At 35.8% G+C, this 12,668-nt stretch overlaps 1 protein-coding gene across 1 annotated transcript in view; it reads right to left on the bottom strand.

The window, feature by feature from the left end:
- Positions 1–256: 256 nt before the first annotated feature.
- The window catches only part of LOC135843654 (uncharacterized), a 71,641-nt gene continuing 59,229 nt past the window's right edge, over positions 257–12,668 (bottom strand). The window contains exons 5-6 of the mRNA XM_065361606.1: positions 11,703–11,919; positions 257–1,617 (exon numbers count right to left, since the gene is read on the bottom strand). Of these exons, the coding sequence (XP_065217678.1) occupies positions 1,526–1,617; positions 11,703–11,919 (309 nt within the window). The 3' untranslated portion in view covers positions 257–1,525. The remainder of the gene's footprint in view (positions 1,618–11,702; positions 11,920–12,668) is intronic.

Genomic DNA, 12,668 nt, shown 5'->3' with positions numbered 1-12,668 from the left:
CCTGTTGGCGGTTTTTTTCCACGAACACATACGCTAATTTGGCGTAGCTTTTGGCTCGCCTCGCAGATGGTGCAATGAATGAAGAAGGCTGAGAGGGGATGTGATGTTTGTTGGAATTCACGTACGTTTATTTTATTCTCGATTTATTCGATTGGTATAACGATTATTTCGCGAAGGATGTGAAAATTCGAGAGATAGAGGGGGAATGAGAAGGCGCCCCTACACCACATGCAACATACACTCAAATACATATGAATACGTATGTAGAATACTTTATTATAACACGCTGTACAATTTTTTGTTCAAAATTTACATTCGATTAGAAATAAAAATTTCATTAACAGTTTTTTTTTTCATTCAATTTCAATAAAAAAAATTAATTACACCGTTTATCAATTATAGCAAGAAATTCATTGACCGACGATTTAATTCTTCTGTACATATTGCAAAAATACGTCAAAGTAGGACCAAACGAAGTAAAATTGCTTCTGATTGGACTGACATATTCCTATTTGGCTTATTTCGTTGGATATTTGAGTGGGTGTGATTGACGCATAAATGTGGGTAGTTGGGTACAAATGGTATTATACCATCCACCTACCTCTATAAATACACCATGCAGACACAAATGCCAAATTTCTGAACGTATTTACCTCCGGTTGAACAAGGTAATACGATTATTTGTCGTAGAATCTGGTAGTCGTTTTTTCTTTACTTCTTGTACTTCGTTTATTGAGCTCTCATCTCATCATGTGTATAATATTTGCTTTATATGAGCAGAGTACGAGTGTATCACATCGTCTACGTCGTCGTCGTCGTGCTAAGCTCATCTCGAACCATCTGTTGAATTCTCGTAGTACACGTATTTTGTAGGTTGTTCTAGGTACTTTTGCGGTACCATACGCTATAAAAGAGTATCATTCATATTGTCAACGTCTTCTTCATCTTCCAAAATATTCCACACGTTTGTACGAGTCTTTCACGAGAACGAACGCGGTTTATAGTTAGAAAAGCTCCAGCACAGTTGAAATCTGATGACCGGAAGTTTCCGCGTCGAAGTCGTCGAAATATAGAGCAAGTGTGCGGAGCAGAGTACCTACTACCAGAAGGAGGATGTGTAGTGTACCGGCAGAGCAGCGTTTTAATTAAGACACACGAAACGGATGAGCGAAGAGAATTAACGCTCTACGTGTTTATACGAACGAAGAAGAAAAACACAACGAAATGCAAATGATACGTACAACTTTGCTTCAATTCTAATTCCCGCTCGTACGTTCGGATATAAACGTACTAGGTAGAAAAACGGTATAATAATAAAAAATTTCTCGCGCGTTTACAAAAGCTCTCTGCGCTGCGTCGAACATCTTTGTTTGTATGTACATTTTTCGAAAGAATATTATGTACATGTACGAAAATTATAGAAAATGGTGGGCCCTATACACGTGAAGGAACGTAGACTTGGGCGTAACTTTTCAGCTAACCGGAAATGCCAGCTACGAGTCGATGGTGAGAAGGTAAGTGTTGTTCATAAAGCCATTGTCAGACATAATACGTAGCTCAGAATTGGTAGGATTATCGTTCTGTCCAGTCGATTCGCTACTGCTTTCGAACTTTTCACTGTGAACAGAGAAAGCAAATTTAGATGTTAGATTCGAATGTTCAGAGTGAATGAAAATCCAGATGTATGGATTGATGTGGAGAGTTGGATCATCTTGGAAAAATAAAAACCTCGTCGTATTAATAAAGAGAAAGGAGAGAGACTGTCCCGTTATGTTCCCATGAATTCAATTTGTTTCATTCGTTTTGGGGTCCACTGAACCATCTTTCGGATCACGTACCCCGTCAAAAATACATGAAAAATATTCCATTTTTTTCACCTGTGATAATAAGTGCATTTTTTCAGTTGAAAAAACCTGATATTGACGAAAATGAGTGAAAAAATCGATCATTTTTTTATTTATCTGAAATTGCAATATATGTATGTACATATAATGTACCTATTTGAATTAATATTAGTGTAGACAAAAATTTTGACTAATTGGATGACCCGGATGGAGGTCCAGGGTTTCCCAAAATAGTGGAATTTGATTTTTTTCCGTAAAAATTATAGGTAAAATATAACTTGGATAAAATTGAAAAATTTTGGTACGAATTCGAGTTGATAGTGTACTTGGGCATCTTCCATGATATATGTATTGCAAGAAAAAATTTTTCGGTCAAAATTGACTAGTTTGGGCGGGAAACCGTGGAAAAATCAATTTCTTGCATTTTTGAAGGTCTTCCACATCTACAAAAATTCAGAAAAAATATACCTATTTATGTTGTACATCTGTATGAGATAGGTACATAATATATAGATATTTTTTCATAATTGCACTTCTGAAAAAAGTTGAAAAAAATACAGTTTAAAAGCTAAAAATGCCCGTTTTTCTTAGAAGATACTCGTATGCTTGAAAAAATTTCCATAAATAGCCCTTGATACTTAGTGTCTAACATTCCTGCAAGTTTGAAAAACTTCGGTTAAAAACTGCCAAAGTTAGAGATTTTTAACATAAAAATTGCAATTTCGCTCTTTTTGAAGGGCTTAAAGGTATCTTGGTGGTCTGAAAATTTCATCACAGAGGTTTTGGGCTATAAGGAACAATTTCCGTGGGTTGGTTTCAATGTGCGATGATAGGGCCAAATCACTCAGTTTACCCGGCAATGCAATAGGCAGAGGGCTCATTTTTATTTTTTCAAAATTCTATTGAAATTGAGGGAAGGATCCTCACGGAGCTCAGATCTGGGAATAAAAAATATTAACATGAGAAAATTGGCATTTTTTTTTCAAATTTTTAAAAATTTGGCATCCACGCTGAACTTTTGTCAAAAAAGTTCAACTTTTCTGTTCAAAACCTGAAAAAAAAATTAAAAAATTAATAAGCAGATTACCTTCAACTTTGATCAATTCAATTTCATGAAGCTCCAAAATTTTAACTCAAAAATTGGAGCTGCACAAAATCATCAGGAATCCTGTCCTCAATCTTCGTTGGAGTTTGGAAAGGTGGGGGGGGGAGGGTGAAATTATGACGGCTCTCTGAACCGACGAGCAATAAAACACAAAAAAATGAGCAAAATCGGAACACCTAAAGTATGAAAACAGCGCCGATCTGATCGAATATAAATTTTCATATTTACGGCGAACCGAGTATGCAATTTTATCAACACGTTTCGCAAGCAACAGACGAATGCTAAAAAATGAAGGCATTTTATCCTATAGGTGGCTTGAGTTTTTCGAAATAAGGCAAAAGACATTTAATTGATTGTTTCAAATTTTTACAATTTTCATTTTCTTCCCCCTTCCATTCACCTTGAAGTGCGGAAAAAGAGAGACTTGTAATTTTTTCAGATTAATGTTAATGATTTTTCGCAAAACAACTACACTTTGAAGGCTTATAATTATGAAGACTTGTTCAACTTGAAGCTAATCGGTTTGCTGGGTTTCGAATAGAATACCTAAATGGGGTGATTTAAATTGGCAATTAAAGTTGAAAAATTCAAAATTGAACTTTTAAGATGAAAGCTCAACTTTCTATGAAGAGAGTAAAATTCGAGAACCACCATTCAAAAATTGAAAAAAGAAGTATGTACTATGAAGATTTTTGCTTTGTTCTATACAAACCAATTTTTTAAAATGGAATCTCTGCAGGAGAGGAGGCACAAAGGTTCGCAATTATGGTCAATTTTTCTAAACATTTAAAAGTAATAAAGCAACATTAATTGTTCCTAATTCAAAGATGCCAAGTTCAAGTATTGTATTGGCCTATTTTTTGATCCGTTCTTCTCACATCACCACGAATAATCTTTTTTGATTTTTTTCCTTAAAAGTAAAGTAGACAGCTAAAAAAACACACTTTAGGTGTCTGCTCAGAAATCGGTCCAAATATGAATAAACTTGTTGAAAATGTTGAGAATAAGCCACAGCTCAATTTTTAGTTTCCTGAATTTATTTTCACGCCTTCAGGAGCGATTAAAAAATTCTGGAAGAATTGAAAAACACGCTGGAGGCTTCAGAATGGTCAAAAATGGACGAAATTCAGTTCAGGAAAGTTGATACTACTTTCAGGACTAATTTTCATGACGAGAGAGGTACATTAAGTAATTTTTGAAAGCACGAAGTTTCTCACTAGAAGAACGCTACCGAATTGATATGAGTCCAATTTCGTTCAAAGGTGTAAATTGGGGCATTGTTTTGAAATAACGCCAGTTTTTAAAAAAAATATTTTTGACTCCTTTTCTCAATTTTAACATTTTTCTTCCTCCTAAAACCTCCTTAGAATGAAAATTTTTCTTTGTGCCTCAAGAAAAGGGTCATCTACATCACATTTGCTATCACTGTGCAAAATTTCAAGCAAATCGGTACAGTTGGAGAGGCCATAACCGTGTTAACGGAAATTTTCATGAATTTTCATGGTAAAATTTCCGTTGACAAGGCTATAAATTTCATATCTACGACATTTTTTGAAAAACAACTTTGAATTTTTCTCGAAAAAGCGTAATAGAAAAAAAGTTGGCTTCGTTTTGTGGTAATTTTTCATAGGTAAGTTCCAATCGTAGTGTACACAGGCTACTGGCAGTATTCTGATTCTAAGTGACGTCATGGCTGAGAATCTCATGGTACCGTGGAGCTGGTGGAGCTAGACCTCTAATGGTACACTCTTCTCATATATCTAACTTTAATAAAGTAAAGAGGTCCATCACATCTAACGTAAGACTGCAGTTCACGCTTTATCGCAGCAGAGTCATTCGCCCAAATAAGCATCCGCCACGTATTTATTGTACAGTCCTCAGTAATCACATAAACAACTCGAGGTAAAAAGAGAAAACGCTGTGCTGGAGAGAGACGAACGGAGAGAGAGAGAAAACAGCACAAAACAGGTCCCCGAAGAACTTTTTACCATTTTACCAAAATATTAACTCTAAAAACGTCGGCTGATGTTAAACTGTGCGATACACACTGTATACACCCTGTCCCTTCAATCCTTCCCCACCTATCACACAGTTCACCTGTAACCACGCTACGTCATATATACGCGTCAAAATTTCACCGCGTTCTAAAAATTAATCATCGCGAGCTGAATCCCTCTACCATGTTGCTCTTTTCATCATCGAATAATGAAAAAGAATAAAAAGCACACTCACACGATGCTCATTTATATAACGTAGCCGTAGTTGGCTGGTAAAATGTCGTCGTTGTTGTCGTCATCATCGTCATCAAGTGATATAGGTTTAGTTACCTTTGTTTGGCTAGGCAAGTAGATATTTTATGCGTACCTATATAGTACAGACGATATCCACAGGTAAATATTTCTACCACCGCTTGTCCAAATTGTACCATCGTAACGACATTTAAATTACCTTTTCATTACGATAATTACAGTATTTAACCGCCAGGATGAGGGACGGGTAGACCTTTTTAAAAGGTTATAATCATTAGTAGATTGACACAAGCTGTAATATCTATCGGACGGTATCGTGTATGGTTAAAGTGTACATAGAACACATATACTTATGAACTGAGCGATGGATAGATACACAAAGAGTCCCGTGTATGGGGATGACGTCCTCCATACTAAACCTACTATGTTCGACATGTAACCAAGTTAAGGGTTACCTTTTCCGGGGTTAATTTACCTTTCGCATAATATTACAAACTGCCAATCGTTTATCAAACAGCGTAATATAACGCGTTATTTGAAGCCTCAATCGCGTGAAATGATATTTATCGCGAACACGAACGAAAATTTTATTCCATCCATCTCGTACCTACCTTGCGAACCTATATGTACCTTATACTACAGGTATGAAGTATTAAAAAAAAAAAACTTTTACGGTTTTGTGAGGCGCTATGGTTGTCTTTTTTTTCGCTCATCATCGCTCTACCTACCCATCTACCTAACCTAACCAACCTACATACAGCGTGCACACGTTTAATAATAACAACGATACGCTATTTCGCCCTCCCCTGCTGGCATCCACACGATATTAATATATAACTTATACCAGCGTGTTCGTGATGTCATTCTGTAATATGAACTTTTTTCCACCTTGAAAAACGTGCGCGTTTTGGAATGGTTTTAAATGTAATGTGCTTTAATTGAAACGATTCCACGTAATGTGAAAGTGAGAGGAGAGAAGTGAAGAAAATAAAATACCTGATGGTGAAGCGTGATAAAAAGGGGCCTAATGATCTGAATTTCGTTTCGAATTTTTTGAATCATGTGTAAAGAAAACGATGGTGGTTTCCCCTGGAAAGCTTTTAAACGAGGATAGTTAGGTATGGAGGATAATTATGCGTGTTTGCACAATCACTAAATGGCAGAGATCAAAACAGATTTGATTTCAGTGGTCAAAATTGATTTTTAGATTTTCGAAAATCCAAAAACAAGCATTATGAAAACTGGTTGATTCGTGTCAAAAAAAAGAAAGAAATTAATCAGTAATACCTATCTGGTAATGAAAATTAGTCCTGAAAGTAGGTAATAACAACTTTCCTGAACTGAATTTCGTTCATTTTTGACCATTCTGGAGCCTCCGGCGTGTTTTTCAACTCCTCCAGAATTTTTTAATTGCTCCAGAAGGCGTGAAAATAATAATTTAGGCAGCTAAAAATTGAGCTGGGCTTTTTCTTGACACATACAAACCAGACAATAGAAGAATTAAGTTGACCCACTACGCAGTCATAACCAACAAACTTTGCCAGATCTTCACAAAAAACAATTTAGAACCAGTCACAACTAATCAACATAATAAACTGAAAACCCTACTAGGAAGCCTCAAGGACAAGGACCCAAAAGCTGACCAATCAGGAATTTATAAGATCACTTGCTCTAACTGTGACAAACTTTACATAGGACAAACTAAGAGAAACATCATAACTAGATACAAGGAACACATGCACAAAGCTAGATACAATATTGAAGGAAAATCTGCAATAGGAGGCCACATTATAGCAACTGCATGCACAATAACTGAACTCAACTTGTCCCTAGAAAAACCAGTTACCAGAATATCTGAACTACCACCTGATTGGCACATTTCTGGTGATATCTGACTACTCATTTCTGCAGTCAGAAATTGCCGTTTTGACAGTCAGATTTGCAGTCTGACTACAACCAACCAATGAGAAACAAGTATTTTTTTGATATTCCAAGATGGCGCTGACTCGTCAGAAGACTGAGTAAAGATCTGAGTGTGGATCTGACTAGTCAGATCCACACTCAGATCCACAGTCAGATATTACCGTTTTGGCAGTCAGAAAATACATTCTGACTGATATGTGGTCATATCCCTATTCAGATGCACTGTCTAAAAAATGCCGTTAGGCCAACCAGGCCAATTAGGAAAGCAATAGCCATTAGGATGAGTCAGCTTTATATAGGAAATGTTTTTTTTCACATTTTTCAAAGTCTTACCCCCTAAAAGTAGTCATTTATGTCTAAAAAGAGGTCATATAAAATTTCAGCTAAAAAAAAATGATATTTACTGGTGGTGCAGAAGAGTTGAATGTTGAGAAGGCATGAGTGCATCGAGTGAAAACTTCCCACTGTTGCCCAAAATCGTCAACGACAAATCGCTCGTCAAGAATACACCGTCACCACACTCCTGACTCCTGAGTTCATGTGATCAAAATTGAGAAGAGTTTTCAAGAGTTATTTGAATGTTACTTAGTGAAAATTGAATGTTTTGATTTCTAAATTCCACAATTCAGGTTCAAATGAATTCTACAGCCGAGTTGTTTTAAAAATCCAAGAAAGATTAGCATCACTTGATGAGTTGTAGAGGGGATGCCGCTCTCATTATAGTTGCGTGGAATGAACCCCGTCAAACTTTGTTGCTTTTCCAACTGCACCATCGTGGGAAGTATTGCGCTTGCACTCGCTCGAAGCTCTCACCATTCATAACGCTTGTGCGCCACCCCTAAATATTAATATTTTTCAATAAAAATTTAAAGGGTTCCATTTGAACCAAAAATGAACATTTTACGCGGGTAACACTTCAATATTTCAAAAAAAAAAATCAACCTGACTCACCCTAATAGCCATGCACAAAAACAATAGAGAAAAACTCCTCAATCATGACTTGGGACCTTTGGACGTTGACCAGCTCAAATGCCTACATGGAACCAGTCACATACACATTCCAACAAACAGACACACCCATCCTGGTACATATCGCACCTCGGGAGTAATAATGTCACATCTCAAAAAAAATTGATTTTGATGTTTTTGCATTTTTGGGGTTTGTATGACCCCCCCTCAACCAAAAATTACACTTTGAGTTGGGTACATTATCTAGATCTTGTAAAAAATGCAAATGGCCTAACTCAAAATCTCAACAACATTGCAAGTTGTTTGGAGTTATAAGGTTACATCTCAAAAAACTCCACCTTTTTTGAGCAAATTTCATACATACAAAGTGTTAACAAATAGTTTTGATTGTTTTGAATGTTTGTCAGTTAGAAATAGTCACAAGGAGTGCATTTTTTATTGGTTTGTACCAAATGGAAATTTTTTTTTAAATTGATCACTTTTCAGAAAAATGAATTTGCACATATGTATCATGAAATTTTAGTTTTTTGAGAAAAACTCAAAAACTAAGCACTCTAGAAAAAAACTAACGACATTACGTCGATTGGAAATTTAATTCTCTACAACTTTGTTGTCATGAAATTTTTTTTTGAACGCTTCTTTTCGCCTCCACATCAACTTTAATGAAAGGTTCTAACTCAAAATGTTTTCCAAACATTGAAATATTTCCTCTTTAAGATTTTATTTTTCAAAGTGTTCTTATGCTAAATGAAAGTAGGATACCAGATCTTTAAAATGAGGTGCTATTCATTCCTCACAATTAATTATAAGTTGATAAAAATAATGAATCAAGTTTTTAAAAAAAAGAAAATCACTCTCCTGTAAAATTTCACTTTTTTGAGATGTGACCTTATTACTCCCGAGGTGCGATATGACCACACCTAAGTTTTAGGACCAATCACAACACAGAGGAATTGATACACTAAGTAATGACCACACCCAACCTTTACTTCAAGATGTACACTTTGTATGTAGTTTATTAAGTGCTCTTGACTGATGATGAAAAGTTGTACTTTTTGAAAAGATCTTTGCAATAAGAAATGCTTGAAAAATAAGGGGAGAGTTTTTCTTTTCCAATATTATTGGACTCCTTAGTTTTGGTTCATCCTTTACCTAAGTTCAACAAGTTCATCCATATTTGGGCCGATTTCTAGGCAGACACCTAAAGTGGTGATGGGAGAAGAATGGATCCAAAAATAGGCCAATTTGAACTCAACATCTTTGAATTAGTAACAATTAATGTAACTTGACTTTAAATTTTTTTAAAGGAACATTGACCTTTACCATAATTGCGGGCTTTTGTGTCTCCTCTCCTCCAACAATGCAGAGATTCCATTTCAAATTAAAAAATTGTTTTGTTTACAACAAAGCAAAAAATTTCCAAAGTACATACTTACTTCTTTTTTCAATTTTTAAGTAGCGGTTCTCGAATTTTACTCTCTTTATAGATAGTTGAGCTTTCATATAAAAAGATCAATTTTGAATTTTTCAACTTTAATTATGAAATAATCAGGAATTTTCCAATTATTCAATTTGAACCCCAACTAACAGATTTGCTTCAAGTCAAGTTGAACCAGTCTTCAAATACATACAAAAATGAGCCTTAAAGTATATCTAGCTGTTTTGCGAAAAATTATTAACGTAGGTACCTAATCTGAAAATATTACGTCCTTCTTTTCCCCTACCTCAAGGTGAATGAGAGGTGGAAGAAAATGAAAATTGTAAAATATGAAAACAATCAATTAAATGCCATTATGTGACTTATCTTAAACGACTCAAGCTGCCTATAGGATAAAATGCCTTCATTTTTGAGCATTTGTCTGATGCATGCGAAATGTGTTAATAAAATTGCATACTCAGTTCGCCGTAAATACAGAAGTTTATATTCGATCAGTGGGTAGTTGGGTACGCTGTTTCCACGCTTTAGGTATATAGGCCTATTCCGATTTTGCTCATTTTTTTGTTTTATTGCTGGATGGTTCAGAGAGCCGTCATAATTTCTCCCCCCCACCTTTCCACCCGCTACCGAAGGTTGAGGACAGGAGTGTTGATGTTTTTGTGCAGCTCCAATTTTTTGTTAAAATTTTGGAGCCTTATGAAATTGATGAATAAAGTTGAAGGAAATCTGCTTGTTCAGTTTTTCATTTCCTTCCAGTTTTCAAACTTCAAAGTTGAAATTTTTTGGCAAAATCTCAGCTTTAAAACGGATGTCAAAGGGGGCTGTATCGTTTGAAAATGTGGAAAAATTCAGCATGCCAATTTTCATTCAAGTCGAATTTTGGAAAAATAAAAATAAAGATCATGTGACATGCCTATTTTACATGTTATATTTTTGACAACACTGATTACGAATTTCAGCATTATTTTTTTTGATATAATTTTTGATTAATTTTGTATTTTGTATGGTACTTGAACTTAGAACGAGTTTCATATTCATTATGTTGTTGAAGAAGGGTATGGTAGGTATAAGAGCTGGTCATCACTTATTAAGCATCCAGTACATCTTACAGTAGTTTTTACTCTCCATGTAGAATGTACGTTTGTCTGAGAGTTTTTCCCAGTCTCTCTCAGGAATACTGACGTGGCACTGTGATCTCGCGCTTCTGCGCCAGGAGGAGCAGGGTATACAGGCGCGAAAGCATAGAGATGATGGTACATACAATTGTAGAATTAAATTGTATTCGTAATATACTATATGAACTAGCAGCGGAAATAAAATTAAGTGTTTGCGTTCGTTTCTTATCCATTTCTATCTTCGAATGGATCATTCGACTATGTACAACATCTTACGAAATGTATTTATACCCCAAAGACGAATAAATATTTGTAATGGTAGAGTGCGTATATTCGTGTATATGTTCATATACTCGTAAGTAGGTACATGTATAGTTTAATGTGTATAGACCAAGAGCGAGCGTTTCAAAAGCAATAATTCATTTCCTTATGTAACTATTATCGTTGCATATACGCTAACTTACCACGTAATTATAAACTAACTGTTTATAAAGCAAGAGCAATAGAAGCTGGGCCAAAGACGTAGATACGAGTAATATAATATATACGACGAGTACGTATAACGAAGATTTTTACACCGAATGTTTACGTAAGCGCGAATCAAGGCGCAGGGGATGGGACAGACGCGAAAAGAAAAGTACACAAGATGAACGAAATTTGGGGGCAGATGAGACCGTAGGCGTATTAAAATAGGATGCAGCGTATTTGGGTAAATTTTTGACGTGTCTTTGATGTATTCGCGTGTAAAATTACGCCGAATGAAATTATTTACGTATCGTGTGTGTGTATGTGCGTTGGATGCCCCAGCAACAAACTGGCAAATTCTGATATTTTATGCATGGTTGACTAGACATAGTATAGCTCGGAAATGTATCGAAGAGATGGTAAACTTAGTTCGAGGGGAGAGTATTTTCTAAAATAAACACACACAGTTGGTCTATTTCGAATGTGTACAAAGGGAGAACATGTGTAGTTTCTTAGATAAGGATGAACTTACGAAAGATGAGACGAAGGAGTAACTTAGTCTTGTAAGGGTTGTTTGAGAAATTTAAATCTTACCGAGTAATAAGGCTTCTCGTTTGTCTATCTTTTGCAGCACGCTTTCTCGATCCCCTTGCCATAGTAAAGGTGCCACCGTAGCTACACATCTGACTTTCATGCTACCGTCGTCGACAAAATGATCGCTCAGTATGGTCAGTCGTAAGCCCAGTATCGATGCTGCCAAACCATGTGCAAACGTATGGGCGGTGTAATGAATGAGATCTTTGTCTTTTACCTGAAACACAGAGGGGAAAAAAACATTTACAATGAGTTGTTGTGTAGGAAGGTAAAAAGTGGATGGCTTGTGAGCTGCCGGAGAGAGAAAAAAGAAGGAAATTAATCGTCTCGAGTAAATCTTTAATTTACAGTTTATCTTTAGGTCGGTATCGTAATGTACCTTTGGTTTTACCCCTTATTCGAAGTATAAAAATGATTCGGATTCGTGAAAGGTAAAGTACCTACACTTGTGGCAGAAGCAACCAAGTCTAATTCCAACCAGCTTGTAGGATCAATGTCTTAAAACAAGGATAAGTTGGAGAGCTCGTGTTAGGGTAGAATTTCCTAATAACCGTTCATATTTCTCTGTTAAGATGACTACGTTCTGGTCGAACAATGTTTCGTTTAATCAATTCGAATTGATTGTGCTGGGTTCGACGACCTTATTTTCTTCTTTGCGGCGTGTAATGGGTTCAAAAAGGTGCAAGAAATAAGAAATGGAAACTTGAAAGGGTATTCAAGGGTGACAGCTGACAGCTGGATGCAGCTGGGGACCATGGGGTATATTCGAAAGTGATTATTTCGATGTTTTGAAAGTTAGGTACATGCGTAGAGATTTTCAACGAAATGAAGATTATGATTGGATTTTTTCAGCTATTTGCAGGGGTACCTAATCAGGAAAAATTTATTGATAACTTCATATTAATTTAAAATCTTATATCTGGGAACAAAATTATCTAATCTAATCGTTTGTTACAAATAACCATT

The sequence above is a fragment of the Planococcus citri genome, chromosome 4, assembly GCF_950023065.1.
Source record: "Planococcus citri chromosome 4, ihPlaCitr1.1, whole genome shotgun sequence".
NCBI lineage: Eukaryota > Metazoa > Arthropoda > Insecta > Hemiptera > Pseudococcidae > Planococcus > Planococcus citri.
This window is presented reverse-complemented; position numbering and strand designations above follow the sequence as displayed.